This window comes from Phasianus colchicus, chromosome 3 (assembly GCF_987193195.1).
Source record: "Phasianus colchicus chromosome 3, bPhaCol1.hap1.1, whole genome shotgun sequence".
Lineage (NCBI taxonomy): Eukaryota > Metazoa > Chordata > Aves > Galliformes > Phasianidae > Phasianus > Phasianus colchicus.
The window spans coordinates 15,558,701-15,584,127 of NC_143438.1; the positions used below are offsets into that span (position 1 = coordinate 15,558,701).

A 25,427-nucleotide genomic window follows, 5' to 3' on the forward strand; every position below is an offset into this window, starting at 1 on the left:
TGTCAAGCTTTCCCCAGAATGCAACTAAATTACTTATTTTCAGCTTAATTTCTACACATCAATCCCTACTATTGTTCATAATCCTCAAGTAATTACAAAAAGGCACATAGTCAAAACATTCAAGTTTCTCAAATTAGCTTCTCTAGCTACCTCTTCTCTTTTACTACTTTCTGGGAATTCCATTTACTAGAGAAAAACCTCGCAGCGGCCATATTGTCCTGTCTACTTATTGGAGCCCCTCTGGTCCAATCTCTCTGCTCCAGCAGGGCCACCCAGCCTATGTCCAAGATGGCTTTTGAATACTTTCAAGGAGACTCCACAACCTATTTGGGACCAGTGCTTGGTCAGCCTCAAGAGGAGAGAAGTATTTCCTCATGTTCAGAGGCAGCTCCTGTATTCCAGTTTGTGTTCACTGCCTTTTGTCTTGTCCTCCTTTCAGGCTCCCTTCAGCTATTCATGCACACTGATGAGATGCCTGTAGCCTTCTCCAGGCTGAACAGCTCCAACGCTCTCAGCGTCTCCACATAGAGGAAATGCTCCAGGCCATCATTGCTGTGGTCCTTTTCCAGATTCTCTAATATACCCCTCTCTTCTACTAAGGAGCCCAGAACTTCTCAGTAGTCTAAAGACGAAGTTCACTTATTTCAGGACTGTGTTTTCCTCATCCTTCATCTTTGCTGAGCTTGCTTAGCATTTTTCTCCTGTGCTCCATTAATTGTCATTTCAATTTCCTTGGACATACTGTGGCTACAGATTTTAGTATATTCTTGTTTTAGTGAAAAAACAAGATGATAAAAACATTTTATTTCTCTTCAGTCTGTAAACATCTGTGATTCTATTTGCATTTCTGACCTTTCAATATTTCTCTGCAGAGTTACTCAACCTAAAAATATATTCTAAAAGATTCTACATCATGGGACTTATCCTTTGTTCCAACCCCTTATATGTTGTGCTACTATTTATGAGTAACTCCTCTTAACTTCTAGTTTTAAATACCATGACATTACAACTTTTATTGCCATTTCCATCTCATACTCAGTAAACACTGCTGCTCACCTCATGCTCTGGTGAGAGATGTTCCATGTCAATTCGTAAACACTTAAGTCCTGGTAAAAAGTGATTGACCATTAAATCCTCTGAAATAACTAAAAAACAAGTCGTTAAGGAATTATAAAGATGGCCTTTTGAAATTGTGTATGTCTTTTTTTCTCTTTCGATACTATACGGTTTTGTTCTAGTGAACAAAGAGACAAGCTACAGCAGCAATACCCAAGAAGACTGCATTTGATTCTTCACAACAAACAAAAAAGATGTCTGAAGCACATTTAATTTCATATATTTCATGTATGATACAATTTTTTGATACATATATATATACATATATATTCACATAGAAGTACAGTTTAAATTGTCCCTTGTCTAAGATCAAGGGATTTTTTTTTTAAAGTACTTAAAGTTCTACCTTCTGTGAACATCTCGTCTTTATACTGAGCAGATCATACTTTAGATCACACATTCAAACCCAAAATTAGTGATTTCCAAAATATTCATCTTCTCCCCCTACAAAAGAATCAACTAAACTTTGCCTTAAAAAAGGATACAACAACAGGAAAGAGCACTGTAGGCTTCAAATAGGTGGGTAGCAATATCCAGTCTCTTAGAATCCACAGACTGCTGGTTGTTGACCAACGCTAATTTGTGCAAGTGTGGAATAACAACTGTAAAAGTAAATGTTAGAATAAGTATTTGAAACTGCTTTCCATAGATGTGATTAGCATTAAGAAGTTGTTAAGTGATGATTGCAGGCATCCGAAGCATCACTCATCAATGTGGGATAAAAGCTGCAAATAATGGCTTTTGATAGGAATGCTCATGCAAATTTAATTTACTAATGCAAACTTGAAATAAAACTGTAGTAAGAATATCTACAATAAAAAAGGTACTTCAGGATAGCAACTATTACAGAAAACATTTTGCAAAAATTATTATTCCCCTGCTGCTGAAGTTGTCTGAAGTACATTTCTACTAATGGGTGTAGCCTGCTAAACTAGCTGCCTACATCTGTGGGTATGATAGGTCCTCACATTTTGTTTACAAGCATCTCTTAGACAATCTAATAATGAACTTTGTTCTTCAATTTGCTTCATGTTACAGGGCCGTGGGAAAAAAAAAACAAAAAAACCTATCTTGTTAGTCTGGGATACGTTCACATTCAAGATGTGTGGGATACTTCATACTTACCAGGCAAGAGAGGCTGCAGTGAAGAGGGAGGAGTGGAAAGCATTTTACATGTCAAATAATTGAAAAGAAAAAAAAAAAGGCAAATTCTAGTGTATTTTCAGCAAAGTGACCACTGCCCTTCAGCTGTGAAAAGATTAGCTGCTGCATGCTGGTGTTCTTTATGTATATCAATGTTAGGTAAAGTGAAAATATTATTGGCAAAGTCAAAAAAAAAAGATACAGGTACATAGGGGCACACCACGCTCTGAATACAAAAGAGTTTTCATGAACTTTTTGGTAACAACAAAAAATCAGTATAACCAGCCAACAATTATCTTTGGGACAGGAAGAAGAAAACATTCTTCCACCATTCTTCCACTTACATTCATCTCTAAATCTGGGCTCGGCATTAGGTCCAACTCTTCCAAACGTTTTTATGATTTCTGTATGAAGAGAATGTTGGTCTTGATATTGAGGGTCCTCCAGAAAAGATGCTAGCTGCATTTTCACTCTTTCCAGAAGCTTAAGTATTAACAGAGAAATAAATACAACAAAGAGGGAAGAAGTTAGAAATCATTAAGCTCAGAGTATGTCTATAAAGCTTATGTATGTCAGGTGATAAGCCTTGGATTTCTCTGTTAACTTACGTATTCCAACCCCTTTTGTTGCTGTTCGATATTTTAAAGACTTAGCAGTGTTCTATCCTAATCTATCCTTAACTATTATACATGTGCTGCCATATAGCCAGTTTCTTCCTGAAGTTTGCTTGGTTTTGATAATCACATTTTTTACCTACTATAACTGCCCTCATTATTAAGATCTTCAGAGTTTTCCTGTTTAAATAGCACTGAATTCACTTAAGTTTCTTTGTAATACAACTCAAAAGTATCCTTTTTTTTTTTTCCTGCAGAAGACAGATAGATAAGCATCATAAAATCAAGGGAATTAGAAAGTGTTCTAAAGGCTAGAAAAACTGAAACAAAATACATATATATCTAAGATGACAAACATTTAATTTGCATTCAAAGTTGCTAAAGTAACATTTTCTAATACATTTTGAAAGCAGCTGTCACTTCTGTACTCTACAGTTTATTATAAATAGTGCAATGAATACAGTAATTTTTGTGTGGTAACAAAACCATATTCTTTCCAAGCTGATTATAGGCATGCAATCCAAACTACAAAATGGTAACTTATCCACCTTCCAAGTACTTGTGAGTCATCACAGACTTATTACTCACATTTCCTCAAGCACATTCTTTTAGAATATATTGAGATTACAGGAAGAATGCAAGCTCTGCAGAATGTTGCAGGGACTTTACAAAGAAATCTGATTGTACAACTATTACGTAAAACAAAGTGCAGTGTTTCTACTATTTAGAGCAGAATCTCAAGTGTCTTTTTCAGAATTCTGATCTATTGGCAAAGTTCCATCATTTTAGAAACAAGCAGACATTACAGATCTGCATTATTCTCAAGGATCATTTCAGTTACTTCTCTGTAATTTCTTTTAACATCATCTTGGATGTCATGAGCTATCTGAGATGGCTGCAGAGGACCAGCAGATATGACAGGAACTTCAAGTGATCTGTGTCTTCCTGAAGTAATTGGAAGCCAAGCACGATATGCTATGCAATCTAAAAATGGTATCATATGTTCATGTGGAGGCAAATAATTATCACCATGACTTTTTGATTAGCACATTAAAGTTAAGCTACCTACTTAATTTAGAAATAATGGATTTGGATTTCTTAACTGACTGTCCAAGGAAATGTTTTAAATATTTCATTCATGTTTTTCCACCTTCTAGCACAGGCCTCTACCTCTACATATCTTTTTTTTTAATGCTTAGCTTGATATTTATAAGTAAATGTCTTTCTTAGTTGAAAGAAGGCTTGTATGATTTTTAAATACAATCAAAACAAGTGAAAAACAAAAGAAAAAGATCAACAATACAAACCAACCAACCAAAAATAACCACTGCAAAACCAGGAAGCATATTAAACAAGGATACAACAACAACACAATAATTTACAAACATTTTTTTCTCCTTCCCCCCTCCCCCCGCCCCCCCAAGTTAATAATTATTAAGTTAACATATCATAAAATTTCCCACTACTTCCACTACTTCTACAAAACAAAGGCTGATAATAGCACTGTTACCTCTCTTTGTGTAACAGTTTCCATAATGGTCCCAAAAGCAGGAATTGTTGCAATCCTCACTGAACTACAACAGAAAAACATGATCTTTAATTGAGCATTAAAGAATAAGATGGGTTTAAAAAAACAGAGCAAAACTCAAAGATTAGTGCTTTAAGTTACATTAGTTTCTAACAATAACGAAACAAAAAAAGCAGACCAGGAAAAAGACAGACAGGATTAACTCAAGGTCTCAATCTGAAACTCACAATTCAGGATCACTGGACAAGGTAACAAGGGCCGGTGCAACCCGCTTGTCAACTAATGCTTCACTCATGCCTCGAAGAGTCAGCTGTAAACCAGTCAACATGCAATAAAAAATGGTTTGGTAAACTGGAAGGAGAACTGGATTAGCTGTGGCAGGCAGGCAGACTCTTGGGATTTATCTTGGTTTAGGCACCTCATGATACATTAAAATGATTAAGACACATCATGCTCTAGCTTTTACTGGTAATAACCTGTTAGTCAGATTAGCAAAGCATCCCTCCTTAACTTGAAAGAAATAGCACATCAGAATATTATAGCACAAACACGTCCAGGAATTGAAATATTAAGGTTGTCTACCAGAAATTAAGTTCCCAAGACTATTTCCCATTTTGATACTGCCTTATTTAATTTTAAGTAATGTAACTGGTAGAGTTACAGAACACACTGATATGCAGCTTCCCGCTAGAAACGATTTAAGGAAATTTCAAAACTGAAAGTATGACTTAATACTTTTTTTTTTTAATAACTGATTTAGTTTTCTATTTAAAATTTAATCAGCAATTTTATTCTCTTTAGTTCTAGGTACTGCAATAAACCTTTGTTATTACAGACAAGTGACTTTAAAGTTACCTTTTAAACAAAAGAGTTTGACTTTTTTTTTCAGCTAGGATAACAAACACAACTGATGGTTATTTCTTCCTAAGTATTAAAGAGGGATGCTAGGTGTATAAGACAGTCAGAAAACTTACATTTCAGGGTCACTGGAGAGAGTAATGAGAGCAGGAACAACTCTCTGAGCTACCAGAGTTTCATGTACCCCCTTCACCAACAGCTGAATGGTCGGAGCAGGGGGGTATCACAGGTGATGCACGGAAAGAGCGAGCACAGTATCATGGGAAGAAGAACGGCACAACCAAGAGAGAGAAAGAAAAAACACAAAAAGCAAACCAAAATTAGAAGCTAAGCAAATACTGCTCCGCTAGTGCTTCATATATGCAAAGGCATGAAGAAAGCTGAAGTGGTCTGGCCATCAGCACAAACCTGACAAATTTAATGACACAGTGTTGTTTGCTCTGCTTTCAGCTATTTTGTAACTCAAAATCGAGAAAGTTTAGCAAGTAATTTATGTGGTATAATTCAAAACCTGTTAAAATACTAAAATGATGCCAATTAGAGTTTGACAGTCCAGTCTAAATGGTGCTGTACCTCAGTGGAACAGCATATGTTACTGTACGTGAAGACTGTCACAAGCAATTTAGATTTCTTTAGTCAGGACAAATACATGTGGTTTTTGTGTTTCAGACAACACAAAATGACAAAAAGTACCTCCCCAGAGGCCACTAAGCTTTCCTCAAAGTCACTGTGAACTATTTCAGAATTAATGGCCATCCAAGCAGCCTATATGTGTAACAACTCAAGTTACAATTGCTGGTCTATGCAGGTAGAAAATGGACAATACCTGACTTATCCATTATATTAAAAACTGAGATCACATTGAAATTTATGTCATTACCCATAAATATGTGGAAACTGATTACATTTAGAATTGCACTGCTCATGTATTTGTGTAAGTATAACTACATGTGTAACAGATACCCTTTCTACATATAATATAAACTGATTTTTAGAAAATGGCAAATTCTAAACTTCCCACTTCAGCAAAACAGTTGTGGGTAGTTGCTTTTTTTTTTTTTCTAAAATCTGCATTAGTTAAAAGGGGAAAGCATAGGGAAAGTAGCATCTCTTACTGCATCATGCAGTGCTAAAACCAGGCACTAGCTACCTTCTAACTAGAGTTTTACATTATGCTATTTGTTTGAGCATTCCAATTTTACTGATTGAATTTAAAACATGAACATTATGAAAGACTGCAAGGAGTCTGACTTTCCAGAAGATTTTCTATATAAAACAGTGATATCTACTAATCAATATTTGAGTGTGCATGGGTGTGTTTATGTACCCAGATGCTGTGACTATATGATGATCTTACAGGTAATGACTGGACAAGGAAGCAAAGGGGTGAGAAATGTTAAGCTGTGTAAACATTATTGTTGCAAAATCTCAGAAGTAGAAAACTGCAACTTCCTACACTCATAACTCACAAAGTACTGGCAATGTCAGTTACTCTACTACATTTTAATATTAATACATTCCATAATTATTTACAATAGCAGCAACTTGTAAAGTGTTGATGTATGCACCTTAAGGTTGATGCACTGGTTGGAAGCATCAACATAAGGCTGATGTATTCATGTTCAGATTGATGCTAAGGTCATAGCACTCTGTTCAGCCATGACAACCTTACTCCCATGCAGTTTTCCCATTGACTAAACTAGACAATGCTTACTGTTTTTAATTGGGGACAAACTGGGGACAGTTTTCTTTACCAATCTTTGTTTTGAGAAAAGTCTGGAGGCTGGAATAAAGATTCTTGGGATTTGTACGATTAGCTAACAATTTAGAATGACTCAGCTCCACAACTATATGGGCTGCTAATCATGGTAAAGCATGGTAAATAGCATCATTCTGTCTTAAAGAAAATAAAAACATGTACCATCATTTAAGAGTCATTCTGAAGAAAAGAATTCCTAACCTTGAACAGACCAACAATGCTTGTAACTCAGCTACACGCTTCACTGTTCAAACCAGCAGCAGTCAAATCTGTTTGCATCAACATTCAAATGGGAAACTACTGACAGAAAACATTAATGCACAGGCACAAAGGAAACAGCTGGATGTGCAAAGCCACGTTGCAGCATTTAAGGCTACAGTGAGACAGACAACACAAAGTTTTATCCTCTTTTGATTCTTACCAAGGAATGCACGTTCATTACTTCATATATACCACACCTTAAAAACCATAGCACAGAGCTTCCTGTCCCCAAGGGCAAGCAAAAATATATTGGCTATAAATCACTCGTGTTCTTTTACACCAGAACAGACTGGTAAGGGTTTCGTAACATGATTTGGCAGGCTTAAATCACAGCAGTCCCTGAGCTGCTGCAGGTCACTGTACTGGTCTAAAACTTTGCAGTACATGTACAGCTGTCCAGCTCATGACACACTCTTCTATCTTATCTAATCATTACTGTCTATCTTCCAAGAGAATTGCTGTGCTTTGCCAGCGAGTGATCTCTGACACATCAAAAATTCCTCACATGAAGGAATCCTCCAAAATAAAATGAACTGCTACCATCTCTTCCTATAGTTGACTTCCAAAATTCACATACTGTCATATATAAATACATAGACTGCAGCTATTCAATGGCAATATAGTAAAAGTCAGTTTTTGAGTGAGAAAAATGTCTTCAGTGAAGTTGCCTATGCACTAGTAAAAACTGAAATATATTAGAAAGCAAACAAATTGCATGCAGAAAAAATAATCAATTCGCAGTGGAAAATAAACCAAGACAACAGCTTGTATTAACTGAAGTTTTTTATGTATTGGGTTAATGATTATACAAAGAAGAAAACAACATTTTTACAAATATGAAATATAAGCCATGTGCTTGTACTGTAAACAGACTAAGAAATGTTTTATGGGTGACCAAAATTGCCATCTCCTTTTTACAAGAGAAAAAAAACAAGACAAAGTTGGACACTTTCAATGGAAGTCACACTGTGTTTTTAAGTCATTGTTTAGTGCTTTATCTGCAATGACTTGCAGAGTTGCAGTAGAGAAAAGTAATGGTAGCATTAAGCACTTCTGTCCTCAAGGCAGACTTGAGATTTGTTTTCAGAAATGGATACGACATGGCAGATTCACCTAGAGATCAACAGCAAAGCCAACCAGTGAGTCAAGCTTAACAAAACTGCAAAGTAAGTAAAAGAAAATGGAATTTGATTATAAAAAATTACTCTCAAAAATTTGAAAAACAAAAATATACTCTTTGTTCAGCAAGTGGTATATGTCCCAGTCTTTTGGTATTAAAACTTGGTGAACAGGAGCATTATATGGAAATAAAAAACTTACTAGTTAAATTTAACAGCCTCTCTTATCATCTATAAATTTGTTCCAAATAAAAAGATGAAGTTGTCACACTGTGGTATATTAAGAAATCCTATATTTCACCAATTATTTATTTTTTGTAAAAATGTACATTTTTACCACTCCATTTGGTGTCAGTGGAAACTTGCTGGAGTTACAGGTGCACTATTTGTATACTGAAAAAGGTATTGAAAATTGGCAACTTTTAACTAACGGTAACAAATGTTAAAATGCACAGAGAGACACTTGCTTATGCTTACCTACAGACCTAAGCAAACACATTTGATGATGTTATTTTGTTCTGGTTTGAACACAACTTTGCCAGGAAATCCATTTTCATCTGAAAATGTTTTTCAGCATGCAATAATCAGAATGCAACAGTGAAATCAGTAGTTGATCAAAGAACACACAGTCACTATAGAAACATCATACAAGTGGCTAATGACAAATTACATAGTGAGATGTGCTAAAGAACACAACACATAAACAACTGTACAACTTCTGCTCCATCACACAGTACACAACTTATTTAAGTCATGCATAATTTTTAAGAATATGTCATCTGAATCAGTGTTTAAAAATACACTGCAGTTTCAGAAAAGCATTCAAAAAAAGTTCAGATATCACTTACCTCAAACATTCTAGCTGCTGTGCATCGAACAAGAGCTGAAGTATGGACAACTCCATACCATAAGACAGTTAACAGCAACTCATGATAAGCTGGGTTTGCACTAAAAGAAAACATTTGGGCAATCAAAAAAGAAAAAAAAAAAAGAAAATAAATTCCTCCAAACCTCTGTGCATCTTTTGCCTACAAAAAGCTGTCTCAGCAAATCTAAAACTCCAATTTTTATCCCTTATGAAAGATACATAAGATTTACTCCATTCCAAAGGGCATGGAACACGCTGCTGTCTAGAAAACAGGTTACACTTTGAAGTTGATTTTAGAAGTTCTTCAGAATATAGATTTCAATATATTACAATAGTGAACCGAATGAAAATACATATGAGAACATACAATAAGAATATGGGAAATACTAAATCAATTTCTATTTTTCTCCTCAGTGAGGACTTATTTTTGTATTTATTTTTATTCCCATGTGTGAGTTTTTCTTGGTTTTCCTTTTTTAGACTTGAAAGTTTTTTGTTTTTTTTTTTTTAAACACTGCATTTTTCATTTGGGAGATTATCACTGAGGAAAAACATAAGCCTACTCATTTTTCCCCTGAGGCAGCACAGTTAATAAAATTACAGCCACATTACGATGTTTAATAAAAGCTTCTAATGTATTCAGATTTAATCAGCTCCAAGGTTCTTTACCCCAGTTCCACAAAGGAAGCTTTCAGGCTATCAAGAGGAGCATGGGATAGTGATAGCATGGTCATGACATCTTCCAAGAATCCAACTAACAGTTTGCGGTCTTCTTCCTAAAAGAAATTTTAAACATAATAGAATTGTTGTGGTTTGACAATGTTCAGCTATGAAAAAGACAAACTCTGAGATACAGCAGATTAGATTTAGCACTTAATTTCCTTAGAATTTCCAAAATATGCTTTTAGGAAAAGAATGTTTAAAAGGAAACACAAGACTATTCCTATATTTTATCAGCTAAGTACATACTTATATGCACAAAATTCCCCAAAGATGTTTACTAAACCCCACTTTCATGGCTCCTGACAGTTAGTGATTGCTTACAGTCCACTGCAAGGAATGCAAGTCCATCTGTGAGATGATGAAAGGTTTAGTTTTCCTTGTAAGTCATGTATACTTCAGTTCATAACTGCTGGTTACTGGAGGATTAGGTAGTGTTATTTATGGGGTGTTTATTTTAGTCCTAAATAGCACTAAAATTTTAAGACTCCAACTGTGCCCAAAATAGCAATTTATCTGCTTATTTATTTTTGAGAGACTGTTACAAAATTATTGCTTGCAAGAGCCACAGCTAAATGGCAAAGAGCCCATTTATTGAACGTAACTAATATTTTGGATAAAGGCACAGGGCAGCTGTCAACATCTGAGAGTTAGCAGTGCTGACAGTGCCTGATGTCATCTTAAGATCTACTGAATTCAGTATCTTTTAACACAGATGGCTGTCACCTAAATGTAGTAGTAAATGCAGTACTTAGGAAACTTAGATTTTAAATAGACTTAGGGCTGCTTATCTATTTATCTTCAATGCATGAGAGCACTAGAAGTTTACAAAGAGAACATTAAGGTGGTGGTGTTGGTGTTTTTTGTTTGTTTTGATAGAATAATATGTAAAATCTAAGAAAGAAACATAAAAACAAACCTACCTGAATATAACAAGTAAGGACCCCTGTTGCATAGATGGGAACTGTAGCTTTTGTAAGCACTCCGTTACCTGCAGTGGAATCTAATGAAATACATTAAAGAATTTATTTTGCATATGTACATATATAAAGTATGCATGTATTTACATTTATGTAAAGAATGTATGTACATAGGCATACATACGCATGCTAAAATAATGCTTAACTAATATCTGGATTAAATATTTTATTTTTTATTTAAACACATACACAATGTACAATTTAAGAGTGTTCCACTCAGATTATGATTAAAGAAAAATGACAAATTTGAGAACTGTGGTCTGAAAACATCATTTGAACAGGAGAATAACATTTTTACCAGCTGCTATTGAGATCAATTTTATCCATGAGAATAGAATATCACTCACCTATGTTTTCCTCAGACAGTCTTAGTATTTCCTGGAACTGTGGTTTTACCTACATGAAGGATTATGAAACCCACATGAGAATTGCTAGTATCAATTAAGTGACCAACAATTAAGACAGAAGACATTTTGAAGATACAGAAAGAAAAAAACAGAATCTTTAAGAAGAGCAGCTGATCTACCAAAATTCAAAGTATGACAGAGAACAAAAATTTCTAATGAGTACCCACCCAGTAGTGATCACTGAGGTAACAGCATTTAGCTCTCCTACTGCTAAGAGTTGAGCCTTTTGTCAGTTTGCTTAGTTGGGCTTTATGATTCTACCATACTACATGTAAAAAGCAATCAGTAATATACTGAGTTTGCTTCATGCCTCTGTTAATGAATGCTCTCTTCCAAAAGTTGTATTAATTTTTACTGTTGTTACTACAGTTGTAGTAATTTTTACTGAAGCAAGAATTGTAAAAATAAATTACAGATGGGACTTTCAAAGATCAGAGAGAGGTTTCAGTCTCTGCCGAAGCAGCATGCAGTAACACAGAATGCTAACTCTGTGTCATTTTATCTTTTGATAATATGGTAGTGTGTTAGCATTTCTCTTTAAATATTCTCAATGAATATTCAAAAACTATCTTATTGATAAAATAAAAATATTTCATAAAAATAGTTAGGTGTAAGCCGTAGAAAATATTTTTAGCAGGGAATATTAATTTTAAAATTAGCAATGAAGTACACAGTGGAGTACAAACAATGGACACAATGCTGTTCTGAAGGAAGAAAACTGTGAAATCACTAGAATGAGAATGATCTCTCATTTTTTTCAACAAAAGGATGCATAATAATGTTTAAAAATATCAGGTTTAACAGTACTTACGGAAAAGCATCAGCATGGCACATAAATACAAATGTCACACAAAACATGAGTACTCAAATACACAGTAAAATTTCAGTAATATATACTTATGATCAATGTACTACGTTGGCATAACATTTACAGTACTACCTTACCTTAGTGTTTGTAAAAATTTTCCCAAATGTCCTACAAAGTCGCCAGAAAAATCTGGAGAACTCATGGACACATGCAGTTGATGCTACATTGATTTTGCCAACTATTTCAATAAGCTGTGGTAACCTGTAAATTGGGAAAAAAAGAAGGATATTAGACACTATCCTGATCTTTTGTTTCTCTCCAGTTATATTAGTACAGATTTACTGTATGTGCTAATAGGTATACATATAAACTACTAATAAAATTATCTAACTGTTTTGTACAATTCCTAAACCTTGAAGAAAGCAAGGTTTAAATGCAAGGAAAGCCTGATATACATTTTCAAACATCTGTTACTGAGGAACAGCATACCTATGGAAATAATCAGAATACAAGAAACTTGCCTTCAGCAGAAAATTAACTACATTAGGACAAAGCTGAAAAAAATTTCTGGAGTGAGCAGTTGTCTATACATTCCATTAAGTAGACAATATCTTCTGAATAAAATCAATAAAGTCAATTTAGAATGATATTTAAGAAAACCAATCATCTTCTCTTTAAAATTGAGTAATTCTTAAACACAATCATACTTAAAAACCGTGAAGTTCAAACATTGCTAACCATCACAATTTACTAAGAACTATCAGTTTTGACAGCTTTTAGGAACCTTAAGGTACAAATTAACTCACAGTTGATTGACTACCCATAGCAAAGTGTCCCAGCCCGTGGTCCCCTCATGTTCTAGCTGATGGTTGTAAAGTTGCAACAGTACTGCCAATTGTTCACGGCTTCCGATGATGATAGCCACATCCTGAAGAGGCGATGCAGGTCGGGGAAATCTAGTGACTGTAACAGCAGAGAATAAGCAATCATGAACAAAACAAGATAAAAATGGCTTGGAAATCACATCAGTAAAGACAGTTAAAGTCTGAAGCTCTTTGGTAAGTTCTGTGTAAGGTTATCAAATTGTCTTTTAAAAATCCATGAGTTAAATCCAGCTCTGAAGAGACGACATAACCCTCATTTTCAAAAAGAGAAAATGCAGAAATTGTGGATGACCCCAGAGATCACGCTGTAGATTTATGGTTGAATGAGTACAAGACAAAGTCTCCTGACTTCTGCTACACTTTACACTATCTCCTCAATTATTTGCATCAAGAGAAAAGAAAAATTTACAAAGAAAAAGCAAGAACTCACAAAAATTCTAGACCATAAAAATATCCTAGGGTCAAAAGTCTGCTACACCAATGTTTCTTTTACTACATTCAGTTTATGCAAAGTATACTGAAAATTATTCAGCAAAGATGTTAAGTGGCAAATATGTAATCTTTTCTACTGTGGAATTCAAGACAAGCTTGCAGTTCCAACAGTGCTTCTATATTAGTGCAAACATGGGAAATATAGGTGATCTGTTTCCTCCACTTATGTTGAGGAAGCAACTGTCAGACTACACCAAAGGCTGAAATTTTTGAATTCCTTATTTAAACACTTGCAATTCAGGGAAAAAGTGCTCATTACAAATGACTCAGGTCAGCTGAAAGAGCTTCACTGTGGCATGTCTAACATTTTTACATTCATACATGTAACACCACTTGCTCCTTTCCAAATTTCCTTTTAAATGTAAGGTTGTTAAACATTCTTTAACTCTTGATATACAGAAATATTACCAGTGTGTAGCAGGTATTACCAACAAAATCTTTAAAAAGTATTTGTAATAAAAGAAAATGTTAAAGAGGCTTGGAGTGCTGATTTGAGCATTTAACTACACTTAGAGACCATTCTGTTTGCCAAGATAAATACACAGATGCATAACAGATGGTGAAGCTCCTGCACCAGGATGTATTTTTTCCACTTCTTACAAATAATAATTAAAAAATTGTAGTAAATCCCTAATTCTAAAGACAGCCTTCTTGAGTTATTACTGTTTATTTGTAAAACACAGTTCTTCACAAATCTTCAGAAGTCTAATTAAGGACTGCTTTGCTTTCTCAAAAGTTTCTTTTGTGAAGTAGAGAGAAATACTGAGAGATGAAATGAAGAAAAACATTATTTTATTTCATTCACATTTATTTTGTCATTACTGAAGTGACTCAGGCATAGGAGAGAATGGAATAAGGAAGCATTATTTAAGGATTTGCTAAGAGAAACTACTATGAAAAAAATTTCCAGGGGAAATCATAAGGTAAACATTTATGTTTCCCTCCACAATTTATATGGTGTATCTGGACAACAAAGTGCTTCATTGAAAGACTGTCACAGGATTATATAAGCCATTGGGCACAGAAGTGTGGACTATAACGAACAGTATAGAATGCTGCTGAACGAATACAGAAATCTCAGTCAAAAAAATCCTAAAAGATATAATCTAGTTTTCCTCTGTAGTACTGGCAGTCATTTAGAAAATATTCATGACTTACATATTTCTTCAGTGTGAATTACCTGATGTCAGTAATTAGTTATATGTATGACAAGAACTGTTTTAAGACTTATTTCTTTCGTAGCTGTGAAATTGGAGAGGAGATGAAGAAGGGAAGTAGAAAGACTTTTTCCCAAAAAGGAAAAAAGCCAGAAGAAAAAAAGAAGTCGTGACAAATGTTCTTATGTTGGAACCTAGCTTAAAAAAAAATAATAATAATTCTCTCCATCAGCTCAGTCACGTTAAAGGAAATTCATAACATGACAGAAGTTTCCTGAGGTTCTCTGTTCTTGCTACATCTGAAAATACTACATAAAGAAGGCGCATTAGAAAAATATGCCTGTGGTCAGGAACTGAAATTATTATTTTATAGACATGTTTAAAAAATAAAGTAATAAATTTTATACATGAATCCCGCAACTTATGTTCATCTAGTAAACAGAGGTATATTTGAACTCCAAGTAAATGTGAACTATTCCTTGAATTCTTCCTTTGCATTTAATACTGATTTCAAACTGAATTATACTTGTGTTTCCAAAAATTCCACGTAACAGAAATGATCGAACCTTCTATTTGCGGTACTTCTCCCTGAAGTTTGGCCTTGCTTGTGAAAGGTGCATTCTGTAGCACCAATGCAAATAATGATGGAATCAGCGATTGCAGAGCAGATAGATACATGTGGAGCTTATGTTCGTCCAAACCATGTTCTCCTTCCTGAAACAAACAGGACATTCAGTTAAAATTTTCAGTTTGAAGACATTTGTGATGAACTACCCAGAAACACTAATTACATGGTCATTTATCCTGACCATTACTGTACTTGGCGTTACAATCCAAACACTCTTGTCATTCTTAAGGCACTTCTCAAGAGAAGGCAGCAATATAATCATTGGCATTAAGTGATTCACATTTACTGAACACACTGATACTCTGAAAGAGCACATTTAAGCATATCTTGGAAAAGGGATTCCTTGGTCTCAAGGATCAATGCATCTGAAAATTGAATGAGCCAATTGTGAAAATAAGTGTCTTGGTTAAATCATAAGAGTTACCATACTTTCCAGAACTTTCCTTATATCTACCAAAATAAACGTGTGCAGCAAAAGAGATACAAAACTGCATAACATTTAACTAAACCATTCAACAACACCTTTTCCAATGTGCAATAAAGGCTGCATTTTATTAAAAGCAACACTATGTGACATAATGTGACACAATTTAAATACAGGACAAATTCATTCAGAATAACAGGCACCATCTGGTCACAGGCTCAAGAAAATGTTTTCTGAACTGCACATTAATTGGCTATGAAGCAATATACTATTAGAGAAGAATCTGATTTGTTCTTTTTTTTTGGTTTGTTTTCCTCCCCTATCAAAGCAAAGTTATAAGAAAAATCTCCAGAAAATTTCTCCCTCATAGAACTCATACATAATAGAGCTACAAAGAGAAGTCTCCAATGTAGAAATAGCTAAACACATACCCTGAGCAGTTTTTCAATTTTACTAAGCAGTGTAGGAATAAGATGGAACTGTAAGTTCCCCAGTTCTGTTGTCCAGGCAGCATAAGCAGGTAGAAATACTTGATGTGTTGCACTAACTACACGTTCTGAGGGGTCTCCTAAAGCTGAAAGCAGCAGTTCAAAGCCCTGGAAGAAATAACAGAAAATTAACGACTTTTCCTACAATTTATTCTAAAGATTACTGCACAAAGCACACACAAACTAGACTTTTACACTAACAAAAAGTAAACCAAAGTAGTACATGGAGGCCTCTCAATATATATTCCTACCTTATCCATAAAGTTTAACAATCAGTGGTCCAATGAGCCCACTAGCAGTTATCAGAATTAATACAAACATGTTTTCATTGTTCTATTTTCAAAAACTTAAGAAGAGGAAGGTAAATTCTTCACTTTCATGAACCTGAAATACTATTAGCCAACATTAAGAAGAACTACAAGTAAGCTTTACTGTAGTACATTAATCTGTTCACAAGTGATGACAACAAACTGGCTAATAGAGTCAGGTGGGCAATGAAGTGGAATATACTTGAATTACAAATTATTAAACAAACTTCTACGTGAGGCTCACATCTGAAATTCTAATGATATTTGAAAGCATATGCCCTCTTTTCAGCCTTAGTGACACAATAAAAAGCAATATTAATACAAAACCATCAACATTTCAAGTATTCAGAAGTTTTACATGTATAAAACGATGTACCCTCCTATTCACAAAGTAAATATAAAACACATTCCATACATACAGAATCCAACTCAAATTGTACCTGTTGATATTTGTCTGGATCATCAATATATCCCATAATGATACCAAGGCTTTTGATCACAGCTTCTCGTACCAGATCTGCCTTATCTTCCATTAGCATTTGTTGCAGCATGGAAAGTACCAATGAACTACGAATTTCTTTCTGTGTGTAAAGAAGAAAAATACTTGTTAAATCCAATGAAACAAGATATGCAGGTTTGTATCAATTTTTATAAATGATTTGCATTTCTATTAGTGCTTATAAACAACAATCCCTTTCAACAGCCATGAATCTTCTAATACACATTCAGCTGTGACAATAGTAGATGAATGAAAATAAAGTGCTAGTAGCCTCATTAGAGTCTTTTGTTCCACTAAGCAAAGAACTGGAGTCTTTTAACTAACATGGAAGCATATATAAAAAATAACTAGCAGCAAAATGCTACTATAGGCCCAGACTTGGCATGATTACTTAAAACAGAATCTTTAATCACTCCATTGTGATTTGAGAAGCATACTTTTAATTTTGGTTATTTTCATCTTACTGTGAAGCTTCAGATTCCAGTTTGTCACTGACTAATCTTTGATGCAGCTTTTGACTAGCAGTACTCTTCACTTTAAACATTTCACAGTATCTAAAGAACTCTGTTACTGCATGCCAATCATTTTTTCAGTGGTGATTTCCTTGATTGATTCTAACTAACTTTATTTCATTTTTACTGAAACTATGAAAATTTGTTCAAGCCATACTGGTCATTAAGACATTTTACAGCCAGACTAACCTGCCTTCCTTTGTTATAATTCACTTCCTCTTTACTAAATTTCATACGTGTGACAAAGTAGAACATAATATTCCTACCTACGTATAAGAACCACCTCATTTTAAAAAGCTAATGGATATTTAAGTTATGCAGCAGATTTTAACCTTGGTTTCACAAGAAGAATAGAGGGTCAGAATGAATACTTACAGGAAGGTAAGGTGCTAGTGCTCCACAAGATTCTGCTACCAGTAGCCGTCTCTCTGGATATTTGTGGTTGATCTAGTGAAGAAAAAAAGAACGGCTATTTGCTTTGCAGTGACCAGCATTTAAAATGTGGTTAGTATGAACTACAATAGAAAGATACATGTGCACCTCTTAAATAAACTGTGCCTTTAGAAGCTGCACAGGCATATGAAGCAGCCTCAAATTCTTGTACTGAGGCATAAAGGCAAGGCAGATACAAGCCTTCTCTAGTTGTCCTGTAAATGAGAGCTTACAGTAAGAGAACATTCTGGGAAGTGTGTATGTATGCAAAGTAAAAATGTTCATCTAAGAACTACAAGAGTGCCCTCTAGTGATCTGAGCCAACCATTGCAGCACAACTGACCAGGTCTTGCTGAGCAAAAAGGGTCAAAAGAGGACACAGATACTAAGCCAAAAAGTATTTGCATTCTTTTAAAGTTCAGTTTCCAAGTCTAGACAAAGATGTCATGTTTCCAAGATGTGCCTGAAAACAGTTCCTGTTCTTATGAACCTCTTGTTCCCATGCTGCCTGCCTCCCCTTTCCACTGAAAGGCCATACAAAAATTCTGCCTGGTTTTGAAAGAAGTTTACATCTTGGAAGTCAGCCTTAGTGGTCAGAGAGAGAAGAGAGCTAATGATTGCACAATAAAACACAGGTGATATGTTTCAATATACTGCTAAGACATACTGACATAGAAAAAGGAAAGAAAGTACTCAAATTTCTATAAAGCTTGTCGTTCAGAGAAAATTATTAGTCCATAAGAATGTAAATGTAAAGGCAAATTGATTATCAGTTCTTTTCCTTTGTTTTTTATTTAGCAGTATTGTATTTTTAGATGCCAATTACTTGGTTACAATCTCTTAGGAAACTTTTAGCATCTACACACTGAACACAGATGAGTAAGCCAGCAAATTCTACATGTATAGCTGTGAAGAGCAAGTAAAAAAAAAATGGCAAAGACTAGCCTGATCACTCTGAGCTTCAGAATGCATAGATAGAAATGTAATATTTCCTGATGCCCTAGACCTTCACATATGTAAGTAGGTTTTGACCGGGGCCCAACTATACTAAGCCCCTTGTGATTAAGACATCACTGAAAGAAGATAGAAAACTATACTGTATTTTTGAGTTCTTTCTACAAACTCAGTTTTGTGGCAATGAGATTCAGCTGGTATTTTACTAGAGAAAATGCTGACCTGGTTTCAGTAGTGCAAACAAAGCCTGGCAAACTGCATTAAGTAAAAGCATGATGTCATATGGCTTGGCAGCCTGATAGGTGGCACTGATACAGTTGGACTGGTTTTTCCCGTGCATCAGCAATTATCTGAAAATGTTATAATGAAGATGTGTTCTCCCTGAAGTGAGATTAGTTCCTTTAAACTCTCTTTAAATCTCAAGAGTAGGACTAAGAAAACAAACTGTGGTTTATGTTCAACTGCTGTAAGTCTTTAATCAGTAGATACATCAGTCAAGCATGTAATGCATCTAATTACACAAATGTCACACAGATTATGCATTTAATATGTAACTTGTACAGTCAGAAGGCATTAAGGCTATTAAAGATTGAATGTCATTGCAAAACAGAAAGGGCTAAGTTATGTGGAGAAACAGTAGACAAGTACCACAGCAGAAAGACTGTAATCAGAACAAGTATTACCACTCTTGTCATGGCTAAATTGTTCAGCATCTTTTTGGCAATCAATTCCCTTTTCTTCTTCATTGCAGGAAAACAAAGATTTTTTTACCTGAACTCATGCTGGTCTCTTTCTGTATCTCAGATGAAAGAGAACGAGCTTTTCAGTTTGGTTGTTCAGTTATTTCTATTAATTCATTATACCTGTGGAAAAGGTCACCAGGATTCTGGAATTCACATGTAAGCTTCAGGCTTACATTACATTCACCTAAAGGGCACTTATTTCAGACTACTTTGATCTTTAATTTCCTATTTAAGAATTTAAGCTAGCTGAAGCGTGGACGCTGCTCCAAGGACTTAGCACTTCAATATAAAATCAGTAAATGACGTATTTGAATGACAGTGGAATCCCAGTGGTCTGGAAATGACTGTGTAAAATTTATGAACAAACCTGCTTTGCAATAGGTTGGGTAACACTGCTGACAAGTGCACAAATATCTACATTTCAATATAACGCATGCAAGTATGTGACATGCAAGTAACTACACCTCCAGATAACCCTATCAATTTTTCTGTTTCTGAATTCTTTTCCATGCCATAACAATGCACATATAATGAGGTCAAAGAGCATCCAAACATCTTTCTGAAAAATACTTTGAACAGTCATTTATTGAAAAAGAGAACTGAAACAACCCCCTTTTAAAACAAACACAACTCAACACCTATGAAATTGTAACTAATTTACTAATGTAAAGCACAAAAGCAGCTGTTACCTGTTCCCAACACTGTGGTAAAAGCTCAGCTTCTACACGTGTTGGTCCAACATGTCGGGCAAATGCCACACAACCGGTCAGTATCATCTGCCTGAAAACATAAATGTAAAACTTTAATTTGCTTACAATGAAAAGTTCTATAATACATTAACTCTTTATGTTAGGAAAAGCAGATACCATCAGGCAATAGTAATCGTTTAGATTCAAAATCTCACACCATACACACGGACTAAATCTCAAATTGAAAGCTGATACACCGTTCTCTGTTTTATGTATCTTTTCCAGAAACTTGGAAGATCCAAAACTCCATGAACCAGAGCTGGGAATATTGAATTTGGGAGTCTCTGAGCACTTCTTTCCTAATATCTGGGAATATTGAATTTGACTAAATCTCTGATTTACATCTTATTTATGAATACTATGATTCACCATGCAATAAATGGATCTAAGTTACTTAACGCTGCCTACTGCTTCTATTTAGAAGCATCTGTTGGTTTTAATAACTTTTAAAGTAACTTAATTCTTTTATGAAATGGTTTTGTAATGTCCTAATGTGCAACTTACTGTCATCTCTTCCAACATACTGGATTCTTGTCAGAAATCCTCTAAATAATTAAAAAGGAATGCAATTAACCAGTAATATCTATGATCACCTGACTAATTTTATTCATATTCTTGCTTTTTTCTTTTAATAAAAGAAAACTTTCCTCAATTTGCAGGAAATCAGAGATACATAAATATGTTTAATGTTTCAACAATGTTTAGGAGATAAAAAAAATACTGACTCCAATATGTTTATTATTTACTATTGAGATCCAAAAACCTTAAAATATAAGTTGACCACATAACCAGTCAATGAAAGCAGCTGAGTAAGAAACACATGAGATGAAAAATCCCTCATTATTTTTCCCATTATCTTATCTGCATTCAAGGTGCTTGAAGAACTGCCTTCCTCACAGGTAGCTATACATAAAATGAGATTTTATTTATACTTTAGAGTGTAAAATTATACTAAAAAGTGGATGTATACAGAAAGATTAGAGACGGACCGATTTATTGCAAAACACATCAGGAAGGAAGTTTGAAGGGATGGGAGGATGCTTGTTTTTACATCCACTGAGGCAAAATGAGGTCAAACTACAAGCATCTGCAAAACTGTACTTTGTGATATTTTAACCTCTATTTAATGAGTGTTTATTTTGCAAGGGTTTTCAAGGTTGTTATTACTCCTGTTAATAGGATTAGAATCATGTCAACTTTGCATGCAACTTACCAGTTCTATCTAGTTTTATAACTTACATCAGAACTTAGATAAATAGTTTTAAATGGTAATATGTAGACTAGAGACACTCGTTTTATCATTTCTACAGTAAGATTAGAATACCACTGTGAATTTGTTCATTATTACCTCATGGAAACTAAGTTATGATTAATCTGTTATCATTTTTGCTCCACGTCTTAACTCCTAAATATTACTGCAGCTAATAGCATGCCCTTAAGGTTGAAAGGCAGAGATTCTGCTGGTTCTCTCTTAACCAGTAATACAATATATTCCATCAAAAAGAGATATGTTCACTTTCAGAGTATTTTCAAGGAGAAATAGTTGACCTAAAAGATTTTTTCCAGAATTTAAAAGAAAAAAACCCAAAACAATTACTTATTTTTCCCCCTCTCTACCACATGCAGAGAACTAGACCTTTGAACAACGTAAAAAGGTTCAGGGAAAACCAAACAGATGATTAGATAAGGCTCACAAAACCAATCAAAATCAAAAGCTGATCTGTGATAGCAATATGGAAACAAAAGCTTGTGGCAACTGCAAATTCTACAGCATACAAAAGAGATACTAAAGTGCCTTTGGTTGGTTCTTCATCTACATGCCTCACCTAATCCCATAACTGGGCAACAGAACATACTTTCATAAAGTATTAATAGCAAATAGGAAATCTACTACAGAAGAAGGGAAAGACAATTCATTGTTTTTTACACTAAACCTTTTCAAAAAAGTTTAATGAAATTTCCAAGTGAAGTCAGGATTTTTTTTTGTTTTCTTTTTTTGCCTTGCTGATAAAGTGTGAACTTCTAGAATTTACGAAAGTATTCAAAAATAATGTTTTAAATATTTTACTGTAATCATTCTAGAAGCATATGACAACTACTAGTACTTCAAGGGAAGGAAAGGGAGTAAAGTTCTCAGTGCTAGGTCATTGAAACAAAGTTTGTTAACACCCAGCTACTGCAAAAATTGCAGCCTAGACTGGAGGAACATCTTTCTTGTTACTGTCACGATGATCCTTTTCGTTAACAAGATGCTGGAAGGCTTTTTTCAAATAGCTCTCTTCAGACTATGCACATACAATCTGCCTAACAGGAACATAAAGCAAATCAGTACTACTCAGTAGAGCACTACTTCGCTTCATCAGTACAGAAAGCAAAGCAAAATCAAGAATGAGACTAAAGGAACATGGCAGGAGTTAGAGCAGAACACAGTTTAATAATTCCTAACCCTTTCTAGAGGTTTTGTTAAGTGGTTGTATGCACTGGTTAGCAATTTGATTTTATAATAAACGGTTCAGAGTCTTTTGTCACTCCTATATTGAAAGCTTGCTTATTAGAGTTATGTTAATTTTGCACGATGGTTTTATATAATCTATGAAAAGACATACTAGTTACACTAAGCATAATGCATTGACTTCATTAAGAGTGCTGTTTCTACATACATTACCTGCAGATCTTTTCAAAAGGTCACATTACAAACAATGTTTTAACCTTCTCATAGAAGACCCCAACATTAATCTGCTTTCTTCATGGCTCCCTGGCTTCCAAAAACAATGTAATTGTCCAAATAGAAGTAAAACTATGACATATTTGTTCCTTTTCAGAAGAGAATTTTATATGCATTTAGAAAATCCCAATAGTGCATTAATAAGCAGAGCCCTCATGTTAAAAGTGGGCTTGTTAAATACAACAAACATACAAAAGTATGGCGAAATGCTACATCTGCAAGCACAAAAATGTCCTTCACAGAAGCAAGTGTAACACAAGCTTTCCACGTAACTGTTAACATACTTTACAAGCCAACCATTTATAATAAGTAGAAGGCTTACTTTTATGTGTTGATTATTATAAACGTGTCTCTTTTATTTAACTAACTAAAAAAGTCCACTTTATATCATCTTCTGCCTTAATGTAGAACCTAGGTCTGTACAGCATGGCAAAAAGTGACTGAGTAATGTTAAGAACTTACTAACATAATTGCTCTGGTGGTTAAATGTGAAGATATTCGCTCATTTCATAATGCACAAGACTGCTAAAACATTACCTAAACTTATTTAGATAAAAAGCAAGAATAATATACTTTCACGTAAATATATAACAAAATGACTGAAATGAGTTCTGAAAAAGCATTCTGTAAGTTTTTTCCAAAATTTATCTAATTTTACAGAATGTTACTTATTCTTCAGTCAGGTGCTATGACTACACTAAAACAAACCACAATTTCTCTGTATGTAAATTACATTATGCATATTCTGTCAGCATCCCTGGAACGTGTGACAGAATATTCTTCCCAAATTTCTAGAGAAAGCAAGTTAGTCTTAGATATAAATCTCTATTCACAACAAAGAATGAACGACTTGGAAGAAAAAGCAACTTGGACTTTCTTCTTTCTTAGCTGCTGGACGTAACAAGCCCATAAGCAGCTGAACAGGTAAATCTAAAAATTAACTTGACAGGCCACAGGCTTGTGACAAATGAACTACAAGACATTACAAGTGAAATGCAACTTCCCTTCCCTCTCAATCACAAAATAATCTTAGCTTCACAGTCTGCAGGGGACATTCAAAACATTGTAGTTAACAGAATTTTCAGAAGAAAATTTCTAATGAATTTGAAGTAGAATGAGGACCACTTCTTGCAACTTCAATCTGCATGGTACTACTGTACTATGAGCTGTTTTTATTTATGCCAAAGGTTTTACCATGGAAAAAATTTAGAAAAAGATCAGAACACTTGAATTGCAGAGAATCTTCAAAAGAAACACTTTCCATTTGTTTCATTCAAACCAGTTTTGTCTGAAGACAGAATAGAGCAACAGTAGATACAGATGCTTTGCCAAACATCTCATAGTGAAAACAATGGAAGAGCTGTACATCTCCAGATATGTAAAATCTTTTCACAATTAGTAAAGATGACACAACCAGCTCACGTACTGTCTTTCAACCTTAAGGATAATTTTGCTAACAGTGGTATAAAATCAGACTTCTTCTGACTAAAAGAAATAACCATATTTATAAAACACAATAGAAAGTATTCTTCGTTCCAAAGTCTCAACTAAAGTAAAACAAAGCTCTTAACACTTGTCAAAGTTAAATAATTGCTTCAGTCTATTGAATTTTTACTGCTACCATAGTATTAAACTATAAATAGAAAGAATGCTATTTTTTCAAACTATTTTCCCACACTACACATGGTAGTTAACTTACAACCATATAGATAAGTAAGATACATTAAGACAGATGCTTTGATTCCTGTAAATACAGTTACTAAGAATTATGATTTTAAAGCTTATTTTAAACAGAGAACATCCCAGATCATCTTTAAGCAAAAGAAACATTACACTGCAGCTTACCTTATTCTTGAATTTCAGTAACTAGAAAGTACAGTTTATGAAAATGCAAAGTCTTAAAGTCCACACAAATTTGTAAACATCATAGCAGAGAAATAACAGCTGAAGAGAAACCTGGTTAAAATCATACAATAATATCCAGTTTCTATTAGTTCTGTTTTTTTGACAAAGAAAAAAACATCCCTTCTTGACCCACAACACACAAATGCAAACACACCTTTGCTCATCATCTGGTCGTTTGATCAAATTGAACAGTATGTGTAGAAGCTGATCTCTCTCTTTGGGTTCAGGATGAAGGCAGGCTGTACACAGTATGAGTGGAATCAGTTCCTAAAATGTTGCAGGTAGGGGAAAAGCAAACAAAGTAAACATGCTTTGGGCATATATTCATCAACGGCAAAAGAAATTAA

The 25,427-nt window shown here is 34.5% G+C and overlaps 1 protein-coding gene across 5 annotated transcripts in view; it reads right to left on the bottom strand.

Moving 5' to 3' along the window:
• Nucleotides 1–25,427, bottom strand: part of RELCH (RAB11 binding and LisH domain, coiled-coil and HEAT repeat containing) — a 72,966-nt gene that overhangs the window by 8,125 nt on the left and 39,414 nt on the right. The window contains exons 11-27 of one of the 5 annotated variants that reach the window (XM_090137034.1): nt 25,235–25,347; nt 20,391–20,481; nt 17,948–18,019; nt 17,002–17,142; nt 16,197–16,361; nt 15,280–15,427; nt 12,987–13,143; nt 12,318–12,441; nt 11,313–11,361; nt 10,909–10,988; nt 9,935–10,041; nt 9,246–9,345; nt 4,629–4,711; nt 4,384–4,447; nt 2,604–2,742; nt 1,602–1,718; nt 1,057–1,145 (exon numbers count right to left, since the gene is read on the bottom strand). In XM_090137034.1, coding sequence (XP_089993160.1) covers nt 1,057–1,145; nt 1,602–1,718; nt 2,604–2,742; nt 4,384–4,447; nt 4,629–4,711; nt 9,246–9,345; nt 9,935–10,041; nt 10,909–10,988; nt 11,313–11,361; nt 12,318–12,441; nt 12,987–13,143; nt 15,280–15,427; nt 16,197–16,361; nt 17,002–17,142; nt 17,948–18,019; nt 20,391–20,481; nt 25,235–25,347 — 1,839 coding nt within the window. Of the gene's footprint in view, nt 1–1,056; nt 1,146–1,601; nt 1,719–2,603; nt 2,743–4,383; nt 4,448–4,628; nt 4,712–5,365; nt 8,393–8,874; nt 8,955–9,245; nt 9,346–9,934; nt 10,042–10,908; nt 10,989–11,312; nt 11,362–12,317; nt 12,442–12,986; nt 13,144–15,279; nt 15,428–16,196; nt 16,362–17,001; nt 17,143–17,947; nt 18,020–20,390; nt 20,482–25,234; nt 25,348–25,427 lie in introns of those variants that run through there. The other 4 variants (XM_031589253.2, XM_090137035.1, XM_090137036.1 and 1 more) reach the window with 4 other exon arrangements.